This window comes from Camelus dromedarius, chromosome 6 (assembly GCF_036321535.1).
Source record: "Camelus dromedarius isolate mCamDro1 chromosome 6, mCamDro1.pat, whole genome shotgun sequence".
In the NCBI taxonomy this organism is placed as follows: domain Eukaryota; kingdom Metazoa; phylum Chordata; class Mammalia; order Artiodactyla; family Camelidae; genus Camelus; species Camelus dromedarius.
In genome coordinates, this window is record NC_087441.1 from 66,620,865 (window position 1) to 66,647,140 (window position 26,276).

At 34.5% G+C, this 26,276-nt stretch overlaps 1 protein-coding gene across 2 annotated transcripts in view; it reads left to right on the forward strand.

Moving 5' to 3' along the window:
* The window catches only part of LCA5 (lebercilin LCA5), a 42,232-nt gene extending 16,740 nt beyond the window's left edge, over window positions 1-25,492 (forward strand). For both annotated transcript variants that reach the window (XM_010997853.3, XM_064486927.1), the window contains 6 exons: window positions 889-1,418; window positions 16,429-16,566; window positions 17,506-17,602; window positions 18,299-18,441; window positions 20,630-20,762; window positions 22,660-25,492. In XM_010997853.3, the coding sequence (XP_010996155.3) occupies window positions 889-1,418; window positions 16,429-16,566; window positions 17,506-17,602; window positions 18,299-18,441; window positions 20,630-20,762; window positions 22,660-23,522 (1,904 nt within the window). In that variant the 3' untranslated portion in view covers window positions 23,523-25,492. The remainder of the gene's footprint in view (window positions 1-888; window positions 1,419-16,428; window positions 16,567-17,505; window positions 17,603-18,298; window positions 18,442-20,629; window positions 20,763-22,659) is intronic.
* Window positions 25,493-26,276: the final 784 nt, after the last annotated feature.

Here is a 26,276-nt window from a genome sequence, read left to right on the forward strand (position 1 = left end):
TATATACACTTTAAAGATTTCATGTGCTTGTATTTTTTTAGGATGTAGTTTTTTGTTTATTCTAAATTATGTCAGATGTTCTTGATTTGAACATCACATAAAAGAAAGCCTCTGAGGAAGCATTTAGCATCACATCTGTACTGGAAAAGTGTTTTCCATTTTCAGTCACTGGTAAATGGGATTAAGTTCTTATTACTGACAGAGAATATCTGTGGAGAACTTTCTGTCTTAGGTGCATACTTCATTTAATCCTCACAACAAATGAAGTGTTATCCTCATTTGATAGATAAGGGAAATAGACCTGGAAAGGTTCAGCTGAATTGCCCAAGGATTTATCAGGTGGTAAATCTGAGTCCCAAATCTTCTTGCTGTCATTTTGTCATCCATTTTCCCCAAATAAAGATTTCTAACTGGTTTAAGAAAACATGTATTTCCACGTCTCAAGTAATGATCCCAAATATCATGGCACAAACAACTTGAATATCACAATGTTTTGTCCAATGTTTTTAGGCATCATGCTAGTGCTGATCACGCCTGTATTTGAATTCTGGCTTGCTATCTTATTTATAAAGTTAAAAAAGGTAAAACCTGATACTGCCGTCTTTTAAAACAATGGTAAAATAATTCCCTGTAAGCAATTTGGAATATTATTTTGATGGATCAGAATACATTCTTGAACTTTCATAAGATTTCAAAACTTTCTTAATAAAAACATCACATTAAGAGTTTTTTAAAATAAAACCTGACATTCAATGAAATGTTATAAAGTAACTTTTTAAGGAAACAAAATAACTAAAAAGTGTTATGGATCCACTTGTGTTAGGGTGAATGAATAATACTACATCTTGTACAGCTTTCACTTTACATTATTACTGTTTTCTTTTTTAGCCCTTAGGAAACCAAGCCCTAAGGGTCCACCAAACAGAAAGGGAGTCCGAGTGGCGTTTCGCTCCCAGAGCCTCAGTAGGGAGCCACTTCGGAAAGATACCGATCTTGTTACAAAACGGATTCTTTCTTCAAGACTGCTAAAAATCAGTGAATTGCAGAACGAAGTGACTGAACTCCAGGTCAAGTTAGCTGAGCTGCTAAAAGAAAACAAGGCTTTGAAAAGGCTTCAGTACAGACAGGAGAAAGCCCTGAATAAGTTTGAAGATACGGAAAATGAAATCTCACAACTTATTGCTCGTCATAACAATGAGATTACAGCACTCAAAGAACGCTTAAGAAAATCTCAAGAGAAAGAACGGGCAACTGAGAAAAAGGTGAAAGATACAGAAGGTGAACTATTAAGGACAAAATTTTCCTTACAGAAACTGAAAAAGATCTCTGAAGCCAGACACCTACCTGAACGGGATGATTTAGCAAAGAAACTCATTTCAGCAGAGTTAAAATTAGATGACACTGAAAGAAGAATTAAGGTAAAATTTCTACAGCTTCTAATTGTGCTGTATTGTATTGTTTTTCGTTAGGCATTTAATGTGCTCTTTTAAGAGTGCTTATTGCATCTCTTATTGCTTGGAAATGAAAACTAATTTTGTAGTATTATCTTTCTGAGTAAAGATTAGGAAAAATTTAAGATTGTATCTCTAAGAACAAGATGTAAAAGATGGTATATATTAATGGGCCACATGTTAATGGAATTTTAATTCCGTGAATCTTAGCCATTTGGCGGAAATATACTATTTGATTATATGATTGTTTTTCTAAAATTGAAAATAATACTATAATAGCTATAGTGTATAAAACTGACATTTTGAGGCTACTGTATAAGAAATGCCACATGAACGATACTTTCTGTTTTTATTTCTTTGAACATTTGTGAAAGGTATCTTTGGGGGCAGGGTGTGCCTCTACTCCCCCAAATAAAAACTGGTATTAGAGGTGGGTAGAATAATGTTGAATTAATAGTCTGAGAATACAGCAGATCTTTTAAAAATATGTTTTTCTTGAAATAAGAGAGGAAAAGAGTACTACCCCATGACTGTTACACAGAGAACTTAGATGCTACTTGAGATGTAGATCTCAAATCAAATAATGTATTTCTCCCAGATGGCTAATCTACGGAATTAAACATCCATTAACATTTGACATTCTCTCTATATATATTTCTATCAAATAAAAGCCCTGAGTCAGGACTTAAAATTACTTAGAATTGACAAACTAGTTTGGAAAGCCAAGGTAGGGGAAAAGTATGCAAATAATGCCTGCTGTGAGAGTTCTCTAAGCAAAAGAAGGTCAGAACTGTAAATAAATTAGCTTTCTGCAATGTATTAATTAGATGTTTTTAGTACCTGGTATGTTATAGTACTTCTTAATGTATAATATCCTATGCTCCATATACCAGTGCCATGCCTAAGGGCAGTGGCTTATTAAATAGAGTGTATGTATATCAGTGTCTAGAAAAAGTGCCTAACTTAGTCTCAAAAATTAGCAATCGTTAACTTGTTTCAATGCACAGAGGGTATCTTATTATGTAGGCTCCCAGTGATCGACTCAAAGTGCAGAGCAAACATAGGAAAACGTTTTTTTAGGGGGCACTTACCTATGTAGTGGGGTAGGGGTAGGGGATGGGAGCAACTATTGTCATAAACAAATAGCTGACATTGTAATTATTTTTAAAGGAAAGTATAAAATGTGCCACATTTTTAATTTTAGATTTTAGAGTTAGGAACCAAGAGCACAGAATGCTAATTAATAAGGATGGTTAAAAAAAACCCCACACACCTCTGTGCATGTTTGTATAAAACTAGAGAGAACATGGAATTGCGGTACATTCACACACACATACACACACATATGCTGCAGTTCTCTCTTAGAGCCAGTTATGAAGTCTGGTACAAGAGGGAGGAGAAAGAAGGAAGAGGGGAAAATTATGTGGCTGCCCACTTAAAAGCATGAAATTCAGTCATCCGTAATGATAAGTCTTTGAAATACTTGTTAACTGTATAGTGTCTTCAATTCTTACTTTTTTTCCTTATTGTATTTAAGAAATTAAAAAAAAAAAAACCTTTATTTTGAGTTAATTGTAGATTTACACACAGTTGGAAGAAAATTATATAGAGAGATCTCATATACCCTTCATCTAGTTTCCCCAGTAGTACATACTTTGTAACTAGGATATAATGTTACAACAGGAAATTGGTAATGATACATTGAAACAACCCATCAACCGTATTCAGATTTCACCAGTTTTACATGGACGTGTGTGTGTGTGTATTTAGTTCTATGCAATTTTATCACATGTGTAGATTCATGTGATCATCACTGTAGTCAAGATGCAGAACAGGTCCATCACAGGAATCTCTTGTGCTACCAACTTTTCTAGGCACAGCTATCTTCCTACCTTCCCTGGCTCTCTGACCAACAGCATTCACTAATCTGTTCACCATTTCTATAATTTTGTCATTTTAAGAATGTAATATAAATGGAACCATACAGTATTTAACCTTTTGAGATTGGCAGATTTCAATTTTTCCTTGAGCTCCATCTAAATTGTTGCATATATCAATAGTTTGTTCCTTTTTTGTTCCCAAGTAGTACTCCACGGTATGACTATACAACAGAGTGTTACAGTATATCCCGTTGAAGGACACTTGCATTGTTTCCAGTTTTGAGGTATTAACTGATAAAGCTGCCATGACCATTCATGTTTTTGTGTGAACATAAATTTTCATTTCTCTGGGATAATACACATGAAAGTGCACTCGGTGGATTGATTATATGATAAATGCATGTTTGGCTTTGTAAGAAACCGCCATTCTCTTGTAGACTAGCAGTACCATTTTACATTTTTACCAGCAATGTATAAGTGATCCACTTTCTCCACATCCTTGCCAGCATCTGATATTACTGCTTTTTAAATTTTTAGCCATTAAGTGTATAGTGCTATCTCCTGGTTTTAAGTTACGTTATTCCTAATGGCTAATGACATTGAACATCTTTTTATATGCTTTTTTTGCCACAGAATATCCTATTCATTTTGTTCATGTTTTTGGCCTATATGTCTAACTGAGTTGTTTGTGCTTTTACAATTGATTTTTGATAGTTCTTTAGATATACTGGATACAGGTTCTTTGCCAGATATGTGGTTTGCAAATGTTTTTCTCCCATTCTGTAGCTTGTCTTTTCATCCGCTTCATAGGGTCTTTCAGAGGGAAGCTTTTAAATTTTGATATGGTCCAGTTTATCAAATTTTTGTTTTATAGATTGTGCTTTTTGGTCTCAAGTCTAAGAATTCTTTGCCTATTCCTGTCACCCTTTGCTTGTAGCCCCAAAGATTTTCTGCTATATTTTTATCCACAAGTTCTATGGTTTTATGTTTTACTTTTAAGTCCATGATTCATTTTGAGTTAATTTTTATGTAAGTTGTGAGGTTTAAGTCGAGGTTCATTTCTCTGTTTTTCCCCCTTGTAGTGCTCAGTTGCTCTAGTGCCATTTGTTGAAAAGGTTATTCTTCTCCCATTCAATTTGGCACCTTTGTCAAAAACCAGCTGGGCATATTTTTGTGGGTCTATTTCTGGATTCTTTAGTCTGTTCTACTGATGTTATGTGTCTGTCCCTCTGCCAATACCACACTCTCTTCATTATAGGCTACATAGTAAACCTTACATATGTGATTATGGTAGAATGATTTCTCTCATGTTATGCTTTGTTTTTAAAATTTTAGCTACTTTCGGTCCTCTGCCCTTCTACATAAACTTTATAAAGAGCTTGTCTCTGTCTGCCAGCGCCTTCCTGAGATTTTGACAGGCATTGCAGTAAAAACATGGATCAGTTTGTAGAGAACTGACATCTTTATTATGTTGAATCTTCCTATTCTTGATTACATTTTATTTCTCCATTTACTTAGGTCATCTCTTTTGGTTTCTTTCATCATTATTTTGTAATTTTCAGAATACAGATCTATACAGGTTTTGTTAGAGTTTTACCTAAATATTTCATTTTCTGTGGAGCAATTGTAAGTAGTCTGAGTTCTTTCTGGATGAGAAAATTACTTTTGAACTTTTTTTTTCAAGTTTCAAAGCTTATTTTTATTGCAGTAATTATTTTTATAAGGGTTTATGAATGTTTTATTGCATGCAAAGGAATGGCTTGGTTTTAGAAGTTTACTCTCAAGTTTTAGGAATGTTGAGTTTATTAGCTCTAAGCCTCAAAGTTTGGTTGGGAGGTCTAAATTTCATTTCTGTTGTGATTGAAATTATATTAGAATCAACATATGACGTGTTATTACGAACCTACTCTCAAATCGATCCCACATCAGCTGTCACACCATGCTAGCTCTCTTCTGAAGGGAGGCGCCTCGCAGCCCACCTGAGGGTAATTATTCTCTACTTCTTAGCTTACCTTTCCGAAACCTTCCCAAAGTTTTGGCCCATTGTGTATAATTATATCTTTCATAATCTCAGTAATCAGTCCAGAATTTGAAATATTTACTATCGAGTTTCTAAATTCAGTGTGAAATTTAGCTTTTTTTTTCATGCCTCATTCAGTTTTTTTCAAATTTTACTTCATTCAAGACTAAGTTTATCTTTTTTCTTCAAGGTTGTAGTCAGTACCACTCATTGGGTAAGGGAGGAATGTAGGAGCCCAGTTGAGGTGTTTCATTTTGCAAATTAACTAAAACCTAAGAAAGTCCCAAGTAGCCCTTGAAATTGCGGTAAAATCCTAGAAGTGCTGTCTTAAGTTCCGTGCTGTTCTTTCCTCAGGGTGGCTATCTGTATGGTGTTTTGTTTTTGTTTTTGTTTTTCTGGTTTGTTTGTTTGGTGTAGCTTTTTGTTTTAAGAATCTGTCTTTAAGCTGGAACTTGTGAAAAGCAGCTTTGTTTGTTTATAGATTGTCTCATTCCAGGAAGGATTTGGGGCCACAATTCTTATTCCCCTTGTGAGTTACATTTTCTTCTTAGGAGAGGGAAAAGAAAACATTCTTCAAGGTGACCTCTAAATAGCTGAGCTGTGAAAAACTTCCCTCTGCACCCTCTGTAAGTTGGGTACAGGCTTATTTTGTTAGCTGATTGAACTGACAGAATGCACAACCTCAGTCATTTAAGAGTACAGTGGTTGAGAAGTGGCTACATGGTTAGGGGGACAAACAACCAAAAGTATGAATGGGGACAGTCACTTGGGGAAGTTGTGTTTCCCTAGCCTTGTGCGATGTGGTCTGCTTCATCTTGGGCCATATGTGGGGGTGAAGAATTACCTGACAGGATTAAACTTGTTGAGTTCTGTATGAAGGGGCAGACAGCTAAATTAGACTATGTATTTTTCTTCATTTAGGGTTGGCTTTATACCTTCATTTTGGCTTTTATTTCAATAAGTTTATTGAATAGGGCCTTTCAAAGTAGCATCCCCATTTAAATATATTTAATATTAATATTTAAATAAAACTGCAACCAACTGTGAAAAAAAACTGCAAAGAGACTGTTACAATTGTGTTAACATTTACAGCAGAACAACATTTTTTGTTATATAATGCAGTGATTCTCAAAGTTTTGGTCTCAGGACCCTTTTATACTATCTATTGATATTTACCATATTAGAAATTAAAATTGAGAACATTTAAAATATTTCTGAATTTATTTAAAATTAATAGTAAACAACTCGCTACATGTTATCATAAAATCTTTTAATGAAAAATATCTATTTTCTAAACACAAAATTAATTGAGACAAGTGGCATCATTTTATGTATTTGTAAATTTCTTCAATGTGAGGCTTAATAGAGGACAGCTGGGTCCTTATAGCTGCTTCTACATTCAATCTGTTGCAATATGTTGTTATAGTTGATAAATATAAAGAATATTCAGCCTCACACGGTTATCTGTACGAGTTAGAAAATGGAGGAATATTTAAAAGCCTTTTAAGATAACTGGATATTCTTTGATACTACATCAAAACTTAGTAAGTGGTGTTCTCAAAGGTATGTTGCAATGTGGAATCAGAAACAATATCGAGGAACTTTTTGTGTTCTGTCACATTAAAATCCATTGGTCTTTCTTCTCCTTTGAGTGAATGCTTTACCCATGAATGATTTTGTAATATCATGCATTAGTCATAGGGAAAATGTTCATTCATTGCATCAGGCAGTTTCCAACTGTTGACATGTTTCATGTAATATCACATGCTATATAGCTGTTGGAAAACTCTACCATATGCTCATGACAATGAATGAAAATAGCAAAGAATATCATATTATAAAATTGTTCTGACCTTGCAGACTCCCAGAAGTGTCCAAGGGACCTTTAGGAGTCCCTGCACCACTCTTCAAGAATCACTGATTTAATATAAATGGTTTTTTATTAGCAGCTTCATTAGCAGTTCCTCCAATTTGCAATTTCTATTAATGACTTCCAAACTGCACCATTGCCTGGGACTGGCCTCCGATAGAGACTGAAGATAAAGGAACCAATTCTGCACCCCACCCCCCGATAAGAAAGACTTACAGTTGGGGTTGCATTCCTGATCTAAGGATGAGGTTGCAGATTAGTCATAGATACGACCAACAGTCTGTCATAAAACAAGTATCTTGAGGTTGTTAACTATCATAAGAATCCTTAATCACTAAATGGGAAATTACCAACTAAGTTTTATGAAAAGATCATAAATGTAATAGCATGTACATAATTACTAAAAGTACTCCAGTAGACTGGAGTACTTTTAATACATTAAAAAATGCGACTCTTGGTGGGGAGGGATGGCTCAGTGGTAGAATGTGTGCTTAGCATGCACGAGGTCCTGGGTTCAATCCCCAGTACCTCGACCAAGGGAAAAAATAGAATAAAATTATTTTTTTTAATGCAACTCTATTTTAACATTAAATTCGGCACAGAGTGAATTACCTTGTCAGAAAAATATAATGAAACTATTAACTAGGCTTTCTCTCCCTTTTTAGAAATGTCTGAAGATTTGGGGGAATGATTGAGTAGCCTGAGTATCACAGAGCTATAAAAGGAAGTGTGAATAGACTGCTTTTTCTTTTGATAGTTTTTATTGTAAAAAATTGGTATTCAAATTCCCTTGGCCCTAGAGCTGCCCTCCAGTAGGTATTTGTTTCTTGCCGATAAAAAATAATACTGTCCTCCACTGTAAATCATCTTCAAAAGAATTGACTCAGCATTGTCTTCCCTTACACTTACTAGTTGATTCAGAGTTGAGAATTGAGTTGTTGGAAGCCCCTCCCCCCTTCTCTGTCACAACCAGATTCCCAGTGGTTGAGCCTGTGGATGCCCCTGGGATCCCTATGGGGTGAAACAGAGTAGGGGTTCCCACAGAGTGACCCACAGTGTTGGGGGTCCTGGCTGTCACCCCTGGGCTCTCTTTTGCCACCGGAGGAGCTGGAGGCGTGGTGCTGCACTGGCCTGGGGAAGGAGCAGTGCGCTCAGCGTGTAGCTGTTCCTCTACCCTTTAGTGCAGTCTGCCTCGGTCTGTGTGGTGCAGGAGGTGTTTCAGCCTCACTCCTGTGTTCTAAGATTCTCTCAGTGGTGCCTTATTCATGCATATTTGTTCTTCTTGGAAAGGGGAGCCAAGTCAGGAACGACCTATGTCACCACCTTGGTGATGTCATTCTCTCATCTCTTTTTAAAGGTTATCTATTATTCCCTTGTGTAGACATATAATATGTTGATCTCGTCCCTTATTAATGTATATATTAGTTTCTTATTTGGGGGAGTATAAGTATACATGGCAGTGAACATAAGTCTTTGTATACATATATATAAGTAAACTAATGGAAAAATTCCTGCAAGTTGAATCCTCTGGATCAGTAAGTCATTTAAAAATCATTTTTGCTATTTGTTACTATAAGGACCTAAAGAATACTGCTGGATAATAGTTTTTATTGGAGTAATAAAGTAAATTATTCTATTTTTTAAGGATTAAATTAGCCTTCCTTGTGATTAATGTCATTTAAGAAGATTTTAAAACATATACATTTTTATGTGAGTGTCTGTAATATGGAAACATTGTTCAGATTTGCCAACTTAGTTTTCAGAAATTATTGCTGTAGAATTAAAGGTCACATAAAATTATTTAGCTTGTATTTTAATTATGCTACCTCTTAAGCTGTTAAATTCCTAATGAAACTTAGAATTTTATACACACACATTATATAAACAAAGTTCAAATTCTCATTCTATACTGGGCTAGCTTTATGATGTCTTTACCACTTAAATTATCTGAACTCAAAGCCCACTTACATTTTTAGTCTGTAAAACCTTGCAGGTGGTGATAAGCCATGGGTGATAAAATTCATAATGAGTCTGGCTTAGTGCCTGATATTTATCAGGCACCTAATATATGGATTTAAAAAATGCACTGAAGGAAAAGTACACTATTTAAAAATAAACACATCACAGCATGTTAGTATTCTACAGTTTGAAAGGACTATATAAATGGTTTAGTGATTCGTTTTCAAATTGAGCTCAGTGGACTTTAAGGGTTCTATTTTTTTTCAAGTTCACAATTACTGATTTGGTCCATTGATCTCTCAGATTTTAGCAGTTCTTCATAGGTACCCAGACAAAGGCTGAACTTGAACTATTCTGTGTGGTGATTGGTGAGTTTTGATTTGCATTTCTCTGATAATTAGCAACACTGAACATTTTTTTCATCTGTCTTCATTGGAGAAATGTTTGTTTAGGTCTTCTGCCCATTTTTTGATTGGATTTATTTTTTTATTAGTGAGTTGTATGAGCTGTTTATATGTTCTGGAAATTAAGTCCTTGTCAGCTGCATCATTTGCAAATATTTTCTCCCTTTCCATAGGTTGTTTTTTTGTTTTATTTATAGCTTCCTTTGCCATGTGAAAGCTTTTAAGTTTAATTAGCTCCCATTTGCTTATTTTTTCTTTTATTTCTATTGCCTTGATAGATTGCCCTAGGAGAACACTGCTAAGATTTATGTCGGAGAATGTTTTGCCTGTGTTTTCTTCTCTACCAAATTTTTGAGTATGTTTTGGAAAATATTTCTCACTTAGAGGTATCCTCATCTTTTTCCCCATAAGGTTGTCAGATTCATACATCAAAATATACTTCATTTACTGTATTCTACTCTATACATATACTATATACATCTATATTCTAAACTATGTGCTGTACCCTCTTCTATAGTATATACTATATTCATCTATATTCTATAGGTATACTATATTTACATACTGGATTCTAGTAGATATAGTATGTCTTGATATATAGTAGATACAGTTAATCTTTCATGTTGTGATTTATTGGAGAAATGTGGGCTAGCTAAAAATAATGATAGAAAGCTTTACAGTTGGATCAGTAACTGAACCCAGAGAGTGCAAGTAAATAAATGGCTGTCAGCTTGTAGAGAACATTTCTAGGTGGGGGCTCTGAGGTGCCATATTAGACCCTGTCCCTTTCAGCATGTTTATCGGTAAATTTGAGTCGACTTCTTAAGGATAAGAATAGGTCTTACTTGATTTTTGTATATGCAACATTTGACATGCTGTCTGGCTAGAATTAGTGTTTCTTAAAGGAATGAATGGATGGATATATCAGTGAAATAAATTGGCATTCATGACAGGTTCACAAATAGGAGGAACAGCTAATTTGATGGATGAGAAGATTAAGATTAAATTGATCTCCCTAGGCTCAAAATCTGTGGAAAACAAGCAAGACAAAATTTAATCATGTTTACTGTTAAGTCCTCAATTTTTTTCCATTTATTTTATGGGTATCACAAAGAGGAGACCTGGCTTGAAAGTTATTCAGATTTTTTAAAGTACAAGGTTTTAGTTGATGAACCTATATAATCATATAGCTGTTTTAAAAGATAACAGAAGGGCAAAAACTGTCAACCAAGCATGCTGGTGCCCAGATTTTCAGAGGTAATAATAACTAAATTTACTGGCCAGATCACATCTGATAACAGATACCCAATTTTAGGTAACAAACTGACATGTAGAGAGCAAGCAGGAAAATCAGAGGGTCTAAAAAATGACATATAAGAAACAGTGACAGAAGCATGGGACTGTGGATAAGATTGAGATTAAGGGAAAATGTAACTTATTTCAGTATTAAAGAGCTGTCATGTGGAAGAGGAGAAATAGACATGCTTTTGGATGTTCCCGAAAGCAATACAAACCTACTGGATATTTCTGGTAAGCTGAATTCCACTACTTCATAAAGAAGAGCTTCCTAATAGTTGGAATTGTCCGATGATAATGAAATCAGTACCCTTTGAATTATTGTGCTTTTCTGCCACCAGAGGTATTTGTACCGAGGCCAAATAACAACCTATTAGGATTGTAAAAACTGTTCCAATAAGGTGAACTAGGGTCCTTGTTTATACAAGGGTTTGAGTCTTCAGAATTGGGTTACAGTAACACTGAGCAATGAATAAAACAATTGACATTTATAGACTTGTTTTAGTAAATGCAGTAGTGTTATTTAAGTATATTTTGCTTTATAAAAAATAAGTGAAAGTTTAAGTTCAGTTATCCTTTGGGTTTGCATGCAAAAATTAAATTATGTAAACCTTTACTTCTCTTTTAAGAGTTAGAATTATGTACTGTTTCCTTTTGGAAAAAATCAGTTAAGTATGTATTTTTTGTATTATTAAAATGTTTGTTAGTATGTATTTTTTGCATTATTAAAATGTTTGTTAAAGACATTTTTTAGATTTACAGTGAAATGAGCAAACATCCATAGTCCTTCCAGCTGAAGATAACCACTATTTATATTTTTTTCTTTTTCTATTCAATATCTTTAATTTCTTAAAGCACTGTTACTTTTTTCTTATGAAATATTTTGAACATACAGAAAAGAAAATAATGTTTAACATATTCATCTACCTCCTTGACGTTTTGCTAATTTTGCTTTAGGTCATATTTTAAAAACTAAGGTGTTAACTTTAAATAAAGTTCCTTTGTACACTTTCTCTAGAACATTTCTCAACTCTCCCTCCTCAGAAGTAACTGTTCTGAAGTTGATAAATGTACCTTCTTCTTATTGATTTTTTACATTTAAACACATTTTTAGAAATTGTCTTTTTATTTTATATAAGTAGCACCTGTACATTTTTAAAAACTTGTGAAAAATAAGTTTTAAAATTCTTACACCCAGATATCACCAGTTTTAGCACCTTAGTATATATCCTCCTGGATCTTTTCTCTGTGTGTATATAATATATATTACAGATGAAGAAATTTCCTTCTGTTACTAGCTTGTCAGGATTTTTATTTTAAATCATGGATAGTATGAAATTTTATCAAAAGATCAAGTGCCCTTTTTTTGCTTTTATTGAAGTGGTCAAGTTTTTTTTTTCATTTAATTAATATGGAAAATTACATTTATATATTTTTTATTATTAAGCTACTATTCTGCTTTGCTTTTTTGAGAAAAGTACTACTTAGTTGTGATGTAATTTTTGTACATTGCTAAATACCTTTTGCTAATATTTGTCTGGGATTTTTGCAACAATACACATTTATAAGAAAGGCCCATAATTTAGTTTTTTCAAGCTGTCCTTACCCAGTTTTGGCAACAAGATTGTAAAAGTTCTCACAAGGAATGACTTGGAGAGTCTTTCCTTCTTTCTGTTTTCTTTTACAGATTGTAAATGATAAGGGATATCTCTTTCTTAAGATTTAGTGTTATCACTTCTGAGACCTGGAGCTAGTGCTTATTTGTGAGCTTGTTTTTGTTTTTTAAATTTTTTCCTACTTATTCACTTCATTTATAGGTTGATTCAGATCTTGTATTTCCAGTTACTTTTAGTAATTTATATTTTTCTGGAAAATTGTTCACTTTACCTTAGATTTTGTATCTGTTAGCATAGGTTTTACATAGTATTTATGATTTTTAAATTTCTGTCATTTCTGTAGTTATATGCCCCACTTTTATTTCTAATGTAGTTAATATGTACCTCTTCTTTTTCTTGATAAAGTTTGCCAAATAATGTAGCATGTTTGGAAGCTGTGTTATTTATAGGTTCAGGATTGAACTTTAAATATATTCAGGGTTGTTTTACCTTTCTGGTGTTTTTTTTAATCAGTAAGTAAAAATTCCTGTCCCACCCTAATAATGCTTTTTGTCTTAAAGCCTATTTAGTCTACACTGCTTTTTTTTTTTTTTTTGGTAATTTTTTTTTTTGCCTAATATATTTTTCTTTTACTTTTATCTCTTTATGTTAATGTTTTATCTCTGTGCTTATACAGTAGTTGACTAAATTTATTTTCTAAAAGAGTTCAACATAAGAATATCTCATTCAATAAAGTCACTTATTTACATTTGTTGGAATTACTGAGGTATTTAGATCTATGTGGGTTATCTTTAGAAACAAAATTATTATCTTTTCTCCCTGCTTTTTTTTCTTTCTGCCTCTAACCCTTTATTCTACTTTTCCACTGATTTTAAAATGGCACATTCTATTCTTTTAGAGTTTATCTTTAAATTTTTCAGATATATGTACTTGAAATAAGGAAGTCTAAAGCAATTAATATCTATATTTTTTTCAAATTCAATCAGGAAAGTAGAACACTTTCTCCAGTCTCTTCTCATGTCATCTTCCATATTATTGTTGTCTGTTTTAATTACCTTATTTTGAAACCCATCAATTTTTTAACCATTCTTATGAGGTTTCCCATTAGTTTCTTTGCTCATTGTTTTTTCTTGCATCTCATTTATAACTTGGAATGTAAATGTCTTATTCCTCATCAAAATTTAACATCCATTGATGATTCTTTTCTGATCCAGTCTTTAGCATGATGGTTTTTCCAGCACTCTCTCTCTTTTTATATCTTCAATTCTGGAAAATTCTTAGCCTTTTTGTTTTTTAATATTACTGTTCCCGTATTTTGTCATTATCTTTTAAATTCCTATTACACCGTATTAAAGCAGTTTATAAAGAATATGGATGGCCAATATCATAAAAATTAACTTCAGTAATAATCCAAGAAATACGAATTAAAATAATAATATCCTTTTTTGCTAGTCCAATAGATTAAAAAATTATACTATCCAGTTGTTGCAAGAATGTAGTAAAATAAGGCTACTAGACTGTTGAAGAGAATGTAAATAGTTACAGTCTCTCCAGAGGGCATTTTGCTGATGCTTTTTAAAAGGCTTGAAATTGTACAAATGTCTGTCAACCCAGAAGCTTCATTTCTAGGGTTATAATGATAATGATAAATAAGCTTAAATTTATTTATAATAGGATGTTCACCATAGGAAAAATTGGAAGCACCCTAATGTTGAGCAGCAGAATGTGGTTAAATAAACTATGATTATCTACAAAGTAGAATATCATTTTATTAAAAAATTTTATGGTATTAGTGTATTTATTGACATAAAAATCCATTTATGATATTTATTTACTGAAAAAAAATGTATAAAATCCTCAAATTATATACACCAAAGTGTTGGCAGTGATTATCACAGAGTGATGGGACATTTTAAAAAATGTTCTATTCTTCTTTGTGAATTTATAATACTTTAAAATAAACACTTATTACACTTATAATAAAATGTTTTAATTATAAAAGACATTGTTTTTATCCAGAAGTTAGAAATAGTATCTTGACAACTTAAGTTATTTTAAAAGAAAAACTTTTTTAATAGGATAAATTTGATATGTATCACTGTATAAATTTAAGATGTACTTTGTGTTATTTTGATTCATTTAAATATCATAGTATGACCGTCATTTTAGTGATGTTTATCAGTAGTACATAATTATAGTACAGTATTATTTGTCTACATTTACTATGCTGTGTATTAGATCTCTATGGCTTATTTACTACTCGTTACAAGTTTGTACCCTAAAACACCATCAATCTTATCCCCCCAGCCCTTTTCCCCGGTAACCAACATTTTACTTTTTTTTTTTTCAGTTGCTTGTTGTAATGTTTAGCGTTTAGATGAATTCTTTTACCTAATTCAGTTAACCTTTTTATTACCAGCGTTTTGAATTACTTATCTGTTGTTTCTGTTTCATTATTTCTTTATTCTAGGAGTTTTCTCTTGCTCTTTCAGTAGAAAGTAGTTCCTCTGTCTATTTATTTTTCTTAACTTTCTCTGCCTCTGCGAATCTACGTGAAACAGTTACCTATTGTGGTCTTGAAGGGATGTTCTTGTTTGGGAGCATCCCTATGCGGACTGCATGTGCCCAGTGTTTTGGGGGAGGACTGGATTTGATATGGACACCAGTCACATTATTCCTGAGGGTGTGCAGGCAGTTCTTACCTTGGTAGGGGGTGCGACTGGCAATGGAGGGGCTAGCGCCCCCTCCTAGTGTGAGGCAGGACTTCCTCTTGTTCAGTGGCTCTCACTGCTCTGTCAGGGTGTTCTGATCCCAAGCTGCTGAAGCAGAAGCCCTGAGTGTCAGGCTTGAGCTGTCTCTGTTACCCTTTAAGAGTGTTTTCTCTTTCCTATTGCGCCAGAGGAGGAAGATGCTGAAACAACTGGGGCCTGTTCACGTACAGAGGTCCAGTGCACTGTTGTGTAGGCATCTGTGTCTCCTTTCCAATGCTGCCCATGGTCAAGTCTTTTCCCTGGTTGTGGGCGTCTCAGATCCTGTGCCACATGTGGCTCAGACGGAGTAGGGCCAGAGTATTCGTTTGGCTATGGATGGAGCATGCAGTGAGGTGGTCGCAGAAAACAGAACTGCCACTAAATCAGACTTCTCCCTGCTCTGCCTCAGGAACAAGACCCCATTTTCCCTCACAGCTGATCACTGTCCCCAGCTCCAGTGTGCTGCACAGAGGAGGTGGGACATGTGTGGTTTCTCTGTTTATTGGGTAGGGGTGGGGACTGAGATGTAGTAGAGTGGCTGCTGTGAAAAATCTAGCCTTCTTCTGGATACTGCTTGAATAAGCACTAACACAAGCTGCTGCAGACCTGCCTGGGCTCTGCCCTGGCACTGGGTTGCCTCTGTGTCCCAAGGGCAAGTCTTTTCCCTGGTTCTGGTCATCCCAGATCCATTACCGCACAGTGGCATGGAGTGAATGGGGCCGGAGCATTTGCTCAGCTTGAGCTGAGGCACCGAGTGATGTGGTCTCCAGAATCCCAGTAGCTACTGGAACAGACCTCTCTCCACCCTGCCTTGGGGGCAGACCAGTGAGCACATGCTCCTCACAAGCAGTGTCCAGGCTTCTGTAGCCTTTCTGTCAGTCCCAGTGGTCCTCCAGCCAGCCAAGGGGGCTTGTTCTCTCCACGTAGCACCCCAGAATTTAATGCTTAAGAATTTGTCTACAAATCATTGTGGAAAACAAAGAAAGGAATAATACGCTAAGTATCTCCCTAAATTGTTGGTAAAGCTATATTCCAGTTGATGTTTACAAACACTGTGCCCAACCTGATTTGTGTGTTTTATTCAGTACCACGAAAAATGTCATTTTGACACTGAGTGTGGTGTTTTATTGTTGAATTTTTTTTTCAAGTACTATTTTTTGTGTCTTTGTACACATATCATAGGAACTATCGAGAAACCTTGAGCTAAGTACTAACAGTTTCCAACGACAGTTACTTGCTGAAAGGAAAAGGGCATATGAGGCTCATGATGAAAATAAAATTCTTCAAAAGGAGGTACAACGACTGTATGACAAATTAAAGGTAAGCACTTTAAGTTGCATCATTTCTCCCTATAATATATATTCAATGAAAACTCAATATGTTAAAACACTATTATCATTTATAGTTGGGACTTTGGTACACTATCATTTATAAAATTCTAATATTTTTTTCTTTGGCACTTACAAGGAAAATATTTGTTAATATAATCACTATTACCAAAAATGAGACACTAATAGGAATGATGTAATGGGAAAAAGTTATAATAGAATCTTGCATAGAATTTTCATTTTGTTAATCAAATTCTCAGAGAAAGCCATAGCCCAAAATGCTCAAGAACACTTGTGTTTTTAAAAATGGTCTAATTTTTTTTAAAAATTTTTTTTATTGAGTTATAGTCATTTTATAATGTTGTGTCAATTACCAGTGTAGAGCACAATTTTTCGGTTATACATGAACATACGTATATTCATTGTCACGTTTTTTTTGCTGTGAGCTACCACAAGATCTTGTATATATCTCCCTGTGCTATACAGTATAATCTTGTTTATCTGTTCTACATATGCCTGTCAGTATCTACAAATTTTGAACTCCAAAAATGGTCTAATTTTTAACTCCTCATTAATTCGGAACCCACATTTGAGAGATGCTAACTAAATTCCTGTCTCTGTGGCTAAGCCTAGAAGTCAGTTGAAGACAGTACTACCTCTGCCAGGTAGGAGTGGGTGGAAAATGAATTTTGCTTTATTTGTCCTAATTTTCTTGACTGCCAGGTCCTATTGGACTTTTTAGGGAGAATTATTGCTCTACCGTAACCTAAATGTCCTAGGGACATTCCTTTCTATAGCTGGTAGTTACAAAGGGAAGCTAAACTAGATATATTCCAGTTTGGTGAGCAAAGTACCAGTTGACGAGGTGAGGATTTTTATTTTATTTCAAACTGAGACTCTACATTCTTAATTGTATTGGATTTGTTTTCAGGAAAAGGAGAGAGAACTGGACATAAAAAATATATATTCTAATCGTCTGCCAAAGTCTTCTCCAAAGAAAGAAAAAGAACTTACATCAAGAAAAAATGGTATAGTAGCTATTATTATTGAAAAAATATTGTAGTTAATAAAAACGAAATAAATTAATTTTGAAGTGGAAGAAAGATGAGGGCAAAGAACTTTACTGAAATAAATTTAAATTTCCTCATAGGTACTTTGCAGAAATCCTTCCACCTTTCTGAGTTTTTTCCCCTGAGGTCATTAACATTGTGTTTTACATAATTAAAACATTTTTCTTATTATAATTTACTTTTAAACGTTTATGAAAAATATAAGCATACCCTAAACTAGAGATTATAGTATAATAAAACTTTATGTGTCAACTTTAAGGATTATACATTTTACTAATTTTATTTTATCTTTTTTTCTACTTTTTTTCTAGAGTATTTTAAAGCAAGTATCAACTGCCATTTCATTTCACTCCAAAATACTTTGGGTTTTTTTTGCATATCTTTACTTTAAAAAAAAAGTATATAATTTTCTTCTTCTCTGAATTGCAAAAGTTAAAAACATAAACTTGGTAGAAGTTTAATAGGATTTATCCCTCAGAATTATCCTCAAATTACAAAATTACCAGTAAATCCTAGAAATAAAATTAGTAATAGTGAGTAGTCATAGAGCTGAGAAACATGCATTATCTCATTTAGAGGGTGAACAGTTGAATTCCATAGATCTTAGAACTGTTCAATACAATTAGAAAAACTCTTTTATAATTTTTATGGTAGCTGCATGCCAGAGTGATTTTACAAACCAGTGTACAAAAGGAGTACAAACCAGTGAAGACTTCGAGCTGGAGAAATATCCTATAACCCCACAAACAGTTATGTGTTATGAAAACAAATGGGAAGAACCTGAACGTCCTTCTTTGGTGAGTCTAGCAATATAGGTACTAAACTCTAGGTTTGAAGTCACTCCTAAATACACAATATCAAACACTTAAAAATTTCAGCAATGAAGCTAGTACTGTAGCTGTATAAATAAGCAGCTGGTCTTTTAAAGAGAGAGACAACATCTGTGTATTTTATTAAACTCCTTTGGATTGATTCTTAGTTAACACTGCATCCTTCAGATGCTTCAGAAAGGTCGATTGTACCTTCCAGGTTGTAGGAGGAAAAGAAAAATTTCTAAGATTCTTACCTTTTATGTCTCTTACCTGATAGTCTCTAAAAGTCCTTCTTGCTTTTATATTTAGTAGCAAATTATAGTAGCTTTCAAATGATGTGTTAGAATTTGACTACATTTAATTTGGGGGGCCTCCTGTATAAGAGAATTTTACAAGTTAGCTGAATGTTGAACAAAGCAGCTGCAGTGGAATCAGACTTTCTATCATTCAAATTAAGGTGGAATTCAGGCAGTCTGTGTTGGACCTTCACTTAAAGGTTCTCACATATTGAGTACTGGAAGGATCTTTCCTCTAAGAGAGTTTTATCTTTAGTGTTTACAGTTGAAACTCCAAAGAAAACAATATATGAGGGATCCTGCATATTTTAGATAATCCTGTATTTCTGTGCCTTGTAAGTTTCCCAGTGACCTTGAGCTGTCTTCCTGTGTGTGGTATAAAACAGAAGGGTGGACTGAATTGGTTCCTCTGTGTACTCTAGCTTTCTTTTTTTTACAGTTTAGATAAGTTAGCTGTATCTTATAAGTGTGTTTCTCCTTATATTTATATATTGTTGAGAGTGGATCATATTAATTTATCTTTCTGAAAAGGTAAAGTGTAGAATAGCAAAGTAAATCTTAATTTTAGAAAGATTAAAAAAATGGTCTTTATATTATAAGATTCAGCAGGAGGAGCAGCAACCTGATATAGTGAGAGTATATAGCCTTGGAGTTAGCACTGCTTTTTAATTAAATTACGGTTCAAACACTAGTGACTTGTGTGACTTCTTGGAGCCTCAGTTTCCTAATATAAAACAGGGGTGGGTTACCTGTCAGAGTTGTGGTAATAACTAATCACAAAGTTTATAAAGCTGTTAAGACTAATCCTGTTGCTTTAAGGGGCCTCAGCAAAGGTGAGCTGTGTTAGTTAAAGTACAGGCTGTTGCTATTGGAAGGAGACCCAGAATACAGTGGCTCAAGCAAGATTCAGGTTTCTTTCTCTTGTAACAAACTGAAGGTCACTGGGTAGTGCAGGGTAGGTAGACTTCTTTGTTCCATGGTACTCATTCTCTATTGTTCTTCCACCTTTGAGTGTAACCTCCTCTGTATGGTTCGAATTGGCTTCCCACACCTGTGGGAAGGAGGGGTGAGGAAGTGGAGGGCAAAGAGCTTTTGTTTTTATAAATGATCAGAAGTTGCATCTGTATTTCCACTCACATCCCATTGGTGCTGTCTAGCTTCAAGGGAGTCTAGCAAATGTGGTCTCCAGTGGAGCAGCCCTGTGCTCTGCTAAAACTCCAGGGACTCTGTAACTAAAAGGAGGGGGAAAATGGATACTAGGGGATAGTTCTGTACAAGTCCACTAATAATAAATTTTACTTTTATTAAGAAAAATTACACACACACACGTGAAGGGGCCATAAGGAACAAGGAATTGTTTACATTGTAAACAAGTTTACATTTTTATTTAACTTAAATATTATAAGATTTATTAGTTAGAGGCTTTGGGCTAGTATAAACTTGAAAGATTCACTGTAGTCGTTACTGCCACTGTTACAGTTCAAAAGCATATCACTTGGCCTTTAACAGTTGTTAATAGCCTTTTCTGGTTAACTGAGTTAGTCAGGTTTTGTTGTGAATATACAAAGCCAAGGATACTTCTGATACTTGTCTCTTCAGAAGTTTATGTAGGGTATTGGCTTTGCTTCCATTATATTAGTTCTGACATGTCTTCCAAATGCCTCTTTAAATTTTTTAACTAAGGTAAGAAATAATCCTGTGTACTTTCGAAAATCTTTCAAAAGGTATTAACTTGTGGCTTGCCGCTTTCGTAATTGAAAATTTTCTTTAATTTCCAACTTGATATTTTGCTTAAGGGAGATAAATCTATGGTATTAAAATTGCTTTTCCCCATTTTTCTGCATGTGAACTTGAATTTTTTTTTTAATGTGTAATAGTATCTGGAATCTCAAGAGAGAGAAGATCATGAAGAAGCAGGGATTCTAAACCCAATTGTGGAAAGAGAAGACAAATTTGTTAAAGGTCAAGGACTCTATGCTGTGAAACAAGAGGTTGAGAAGCTGGAGGATGGTAAGAGTTTGTTTAAACAAGTGATGAGTCAGCATGCATCCCTTGAGAAAGAAGGGGTTAATATCTCCTCTTCCAGCTCAACAGTGAGTTGGTTATACAGAACAAGAAAAGGTTGATCACAGTGGTGGGGGGCTGTCTATCAAGAGTCACAACATAGGAAAGAAATTACTAAGGAAAGAAAAAGAATGAAGACTGTCAGTCAGCTGCTATTTGAGGTTAAGGGATAAAGACAAGTTACCTTCAGAAAATTCAGATGAAGTAGAATTCAGATGAAAAGGGGAAAAAATTCTTTGTGAATTAATCAAAGCCTGATGAAGAGACAACTCTGAAAGGCAACCCTGTTTATTGGCTTGACCTTGAGACTCTAGTCTGTAGACTAGCCCAAGCATTAAAATAATCTGTTGTAAGGCCTTGAATATGTTTCTTTAATTTTTCTTTGGTTTTGATATATAAAATAAATCTTTAACATATTCAAGCATTAGTGTGAAAGTTTAGTGAACCAACTCACATAGTTTTAGATACTGGAAATGAAGTTCAGGAATAAATTCATTTCCATTTGGATAAAATGTGTTAAATGTATAAGCGAGAAGGATCACAGACTCTAATCCTTTGCATATATTTTATTAGTTATATATTAGCTGCTTATCGAGAAATACTTCTTTTCCTTCAAATTAATGGAACATAAAATCATGACTTAATTGGTGCTTCAATTAGTGTATGTATATTTGTGTGTGTGTATTTAAAGCAGTTGAAATAGAAGCCATATTTATATCACCGTTGGCTCATGCACAAAGGGAGATGCTTGCACATTTTAAACTGTAGAGTAGAAAATTAGGTATTATGTTCAGTTCTGTCTAAGCACCAGGAAAAGAAACAAGTAACAGAACACTGTCACTTCTCTTTGTCGTTTTTGACTGATTTTTTTTTCCTGGAGTCTGTGTGGAATGATCTTTGATATCAGTAAGAATGAATGCCATTTACTAAAGTTACCAAATGCATAGTATTCTCACATATGTTAATATTTTTAATTTTTTCATTTAGAAATCCTTTCAAAATTATAGCAAAGTGGCAATAATAGTCAAAGAACCACTTAAAAGTAAGTTGTGTGCCTCGTGCCCATGTCTTAAAATGCTTTCTTACGTATTTCTCCAAAATAGATAAAGATACTCTCTCATCATTCCAGTATAGTTTTCAACTTCAGGAAATTTAACTTTGCTACAACACATTTCTCTAATCCACCATGATTACTACAGTTTTGTCAGTTGACACAGTACTGTTCTTGAGAGCATTTTCTTCCCTCTGGAATGCGATCGTGAATTGCACTTCGTTCTCTTATCTCTTATCTCCTTTAATCTAGAACAGTTTCTCAGCCTTTTAAAAATGTTTTGTGCAGTTAACATTTTTGATAAATACAGCCCCATTTTAAAAAATAGAATGTTTCTCATTTGGGTTTTATCTCAAGTTTTACTTAGATTCAGGTTAATGCATCTTCTGTCAGAACACTGCATAAGTGGTGTTGTGCCTTCTCAGGGTGTGACATCCAGAGGTTCAATTTATTTCTCGGTTTAAAGTAAAAGTCTTGTTTCATCCACCCCACCACCCTCCATTCAGTGTACAACACTATGTTAGGTTTAAAAAATAGGCAGGGAACCTTCTTCCTCGCCCCTAAATTGAAGAACAAAACTGTTTCTATAAATCTGAATCTTAAATATATATTAAGTTTATTCTTTTTGAAACCCAGAATATCAAGTATAAAAATGAAACTTATGGTGTCTACCCTCACTGTACTGATCATACACAAATTAGATAAAGATTTGTTTTATAAAAGATGAGAGTTTTCTTACTTAAAAATATTGACTACTGTAAAATCACATTTTAAACATTTGGTTTCATACAGAGTGGGAAAGAGAACTTGTTAAAAAGCAAAAGGAAAAAAAGACATCTTTGCTAGAGAGAGAAGAAAAGCCAGCATTGGAAACTGGAAGATACCAAATGGAAACATACCAAATTCAAGATATTGATAAATTGGAAGAAGAGGAAGAAGAAAGGCTGAAGAGAGAAATGCTACTTGCTAAACTGAATGAAATCAGCAAAGAACTCCAAGATTCTCAGAATGTAAAATGTCTTTCTCTCCCATTGCTTCCTGATTGGGAGTCAAAACTGCACTCCCCAGAGAGAAGCCACAAAACATACACGTTTTCTGACTCCCCAGAAAGATTATTTAATGGGCATCATTTGCAAGACATCAGTCTTTTAACTACCAAAGGAGATGGTCAAAATCTATCTCCTCTCAAAAGCCCAGTCTCTCCAAATGAGCTTGCATTTGGGAGCTATGTGCCTTCGTTTGCAAAAACATCAGGGAAGTCAAATCCATCTAGCCAGAAGAGTGGCCTTTTTGATTTCCAAAAAAACAATATAGAGAAATTTAGTAAAGACAGTGTAGATTTGATCACAAGGAAAGAGAAAAAAGCTAATCTGATGGAACAACTATTTGGTACCAGTGGCAGTACCACCATTTCCTCTAAAAGCAGTGACCCAAATTCTCTGGCTGCCAGCAAAGAAGACTTTGACCCTCTAAATTTTCTCCCTGGGGATAAAAGCAGCGGGGTTAGAGAACATGATGATGAAGATGAATTTTTCCTCAGCGAAGGAAGGAGTTTTAATTCAAACAGACACCGATTAAAACATGCAAACAGTAAACCAGCAGTAAAAGCAGTTGATTCTGTAGAAGATGAAATTGAAGAAGTGCTACTGAGATGACTGACCAGAGTGTACGTTTTTTCCAATTGTAAATATGGAAATATTTAATCCAGAATTTATTATAAACATTTACAAGTTTCAATAGTGTAAAGTCCTTATTAAGGAATAATTTTTAATATATAAATACAATGGAAATAAAAAGAAGTATCATATCACAGTTCATAGCTAGTTTGCCAAAAATGAAGGATGCTCTTTTGAATGAAACCAGAAATAGAGATATATCTCACTTGGTTTGACTTTTTATTTACAAATAGGTTTTACCTCTAAAACAGCTCTATGGGGAGTTTTATTCCATTGGAGTACATACTCATTTTCTACTTGTATCCCTGTTTATTTATGTATTTATTTTTGGTCCTGTCCTCACTGAGCTAAATACAATCCTCCCACTGATTGTTGAATGGCAATGAAAAGTGAGAGGCTCTGTTGGGAAGTGTAGCTCCCAAGAGGTGGAGAACCAGTGTTGCCAGGAGCCCTGTCCTCTGTGAATAGGGATGGGAGTCCCTTTCTTACATGGCGAGGCTCAGCTACTCCTAAGTAGAAACCGTGACAACACGGGCATTTCCCATTCCTCTGGATGTAACCACAGTTAAATGCTACTCATTTCCCAATTACAAGTCTCGTTAAATCACTTACCCACAGCTGTGCTAACACATGAGGCTGAATTCAGAAGACGCTTGTTTGCACGGACAGCTCCCTGTCCTGGCTCCCTGAGGCTTGCAAGCAGTGTGATCAGTAATTCCCCTTCCTGTTCTCCTACACTTTTGTTATGTCAGAGACTGGATGTGAGATTTCATACCAAATACGTGGAATTGAAGAAATTCCGTCCTAGTATAGCATGATTTTCAACTCAGTTATGTTTCCAGAGTAATGTAACTTGGAAATTTAAAAAATGTACTTTTAGTATTTGAACTTCCTCTCAAACCAAAGAGACAATGGTAGTGTAATACCCTTGGACTTACAGGACTAATTGTAAAGCAGCCTTGGTTGAAGGTGTTTTAAAAGATGAGGCGCCTGCCTTGCTGAGTAGGGTGGATGGTTTTTGGTTGAAAAGTGTTTGGTGTTTTGCTGTTTTTTGCTCACTTCATCTGCAAAGGAGTTGATGACCTTGGATTATGTTGGGCGTGATTGGTCTTCAAGAAGCAGTAATACACCACCAACCAAAGAGAAAAAACATGGTTCAAATGAAGAGTGGTGGAAATAGGAATAAACAAATGTTGATTGGCACTTATTCTGAAGTGACCCGTTGGTTTCAAGAATTTACTATGTATTTGCTCTTAGTATGTTTTCTGATGTCAAGCATATGTACTGATGAGGGGGCTAGAGTTACTGTTTCCTTATGAATGCTTATTATTGAATGTAATTTCGTAATTATTTCATAAGACTTAACCTGGTTAGGTCTCTAATTAAAAGATGTACCACCTAGCATTTTTTAATTGTGTTCCTGTTATTTATTGGGAACTGAATCTCCCAAGAGTGCTAAACTATATTAAATTTTTTAAATAAAGAGATTTTTTATAACTGATATAAATAAGCATTTAGTATGTTGTAAATCATTCTAATATATGTAAACCACATTACTGTAATACAGTTCTTGATAAAATACTATTATGTAATGGTAATTTTGTTCATAATTGCTAATCTTTCTGCCAAAAGTATTCTGATTTTTAGGTTTTGTTTTAAAGGGTTTTTAAAAAGTATCAGGAAAGTTTTATATTCAGGTCATTTTAATTAGTCTCTTGCTTTTTTATACCTGATGTTTTCTAGTCTCAGATGCAATAAGACAGAATTATTGAAATTAAACCTAAAATTGTTATAGACTTAGAAGCATTATAGTGTTAAGCATTAAAATTGGAGATTAAAATGTGCAGAACAAGTTTTGAACAAACCTTAGAGAGTGATTAACTTTTTCCCTAATGTAAAGTTAAATTTATTTGTACTCAGAACTCTTATTAATAAAAGTTTAAAACACACTCTGACTCTTTCTTTAAATGATACCTTAGGTCACTTAGGAAATATATAGTGGAAATAGGACCTGCAAGGTTTTTATTTCATTATTCACCTTTTTTTTTTCTGGTCAGTATTTTTAGTTAAAGTGGATGAATTTGCCCTAAATCAGGTTAGACAGTATGCTTAGTCTTATCAGATAATTATAGTTTTAATTAATCTTTTCACCCTTAATAACTATCATAACGGCATATATGGCTCATAATATAAAAAGGTGGGGTAAAGAGGATGAAATTGGATCATACAGTAAACTTACTTCATGGCTGACACACTGTGTTTCTGATCCTACTCTCCAGCTCGGACTCAGACATCCTCAACGTCCAGTAGCCCTGGCTGGGTGTTAGTTGGATAGAGCCTTCAGGTCTGCCTGATGCAAAGGGGAAGGGACATTGGTATTACGGTGACAAGGTAGATTTTTTTAGGATTAAAGAAGTTACTAGAAATTCTCAAAAAAGGATCTGCTTTTAAAGCTTTTTCCTTTCTACACAATAAATGACTCTTTCACATTAAAGTCCCCTTTTATATCACTTGAAAGTGTCCTTTTTAAAGTAAAGAGCATGGCATGTATTCATTAACTATCCGAACGCTTCCTGGGGGTTCCCTGCACTGTGTTAGGTTCCAGGAGAGTAAGACCTTGCCCCTGCCCTCACAGGGGCTCCATCCCACCCAGTTCCATCCCTGCCCCCTACCCCTCCCTGGGTGTCCTTGAGTTCCTCAGCTGTTACTGGTCGTTTATAACACATCTTAAGA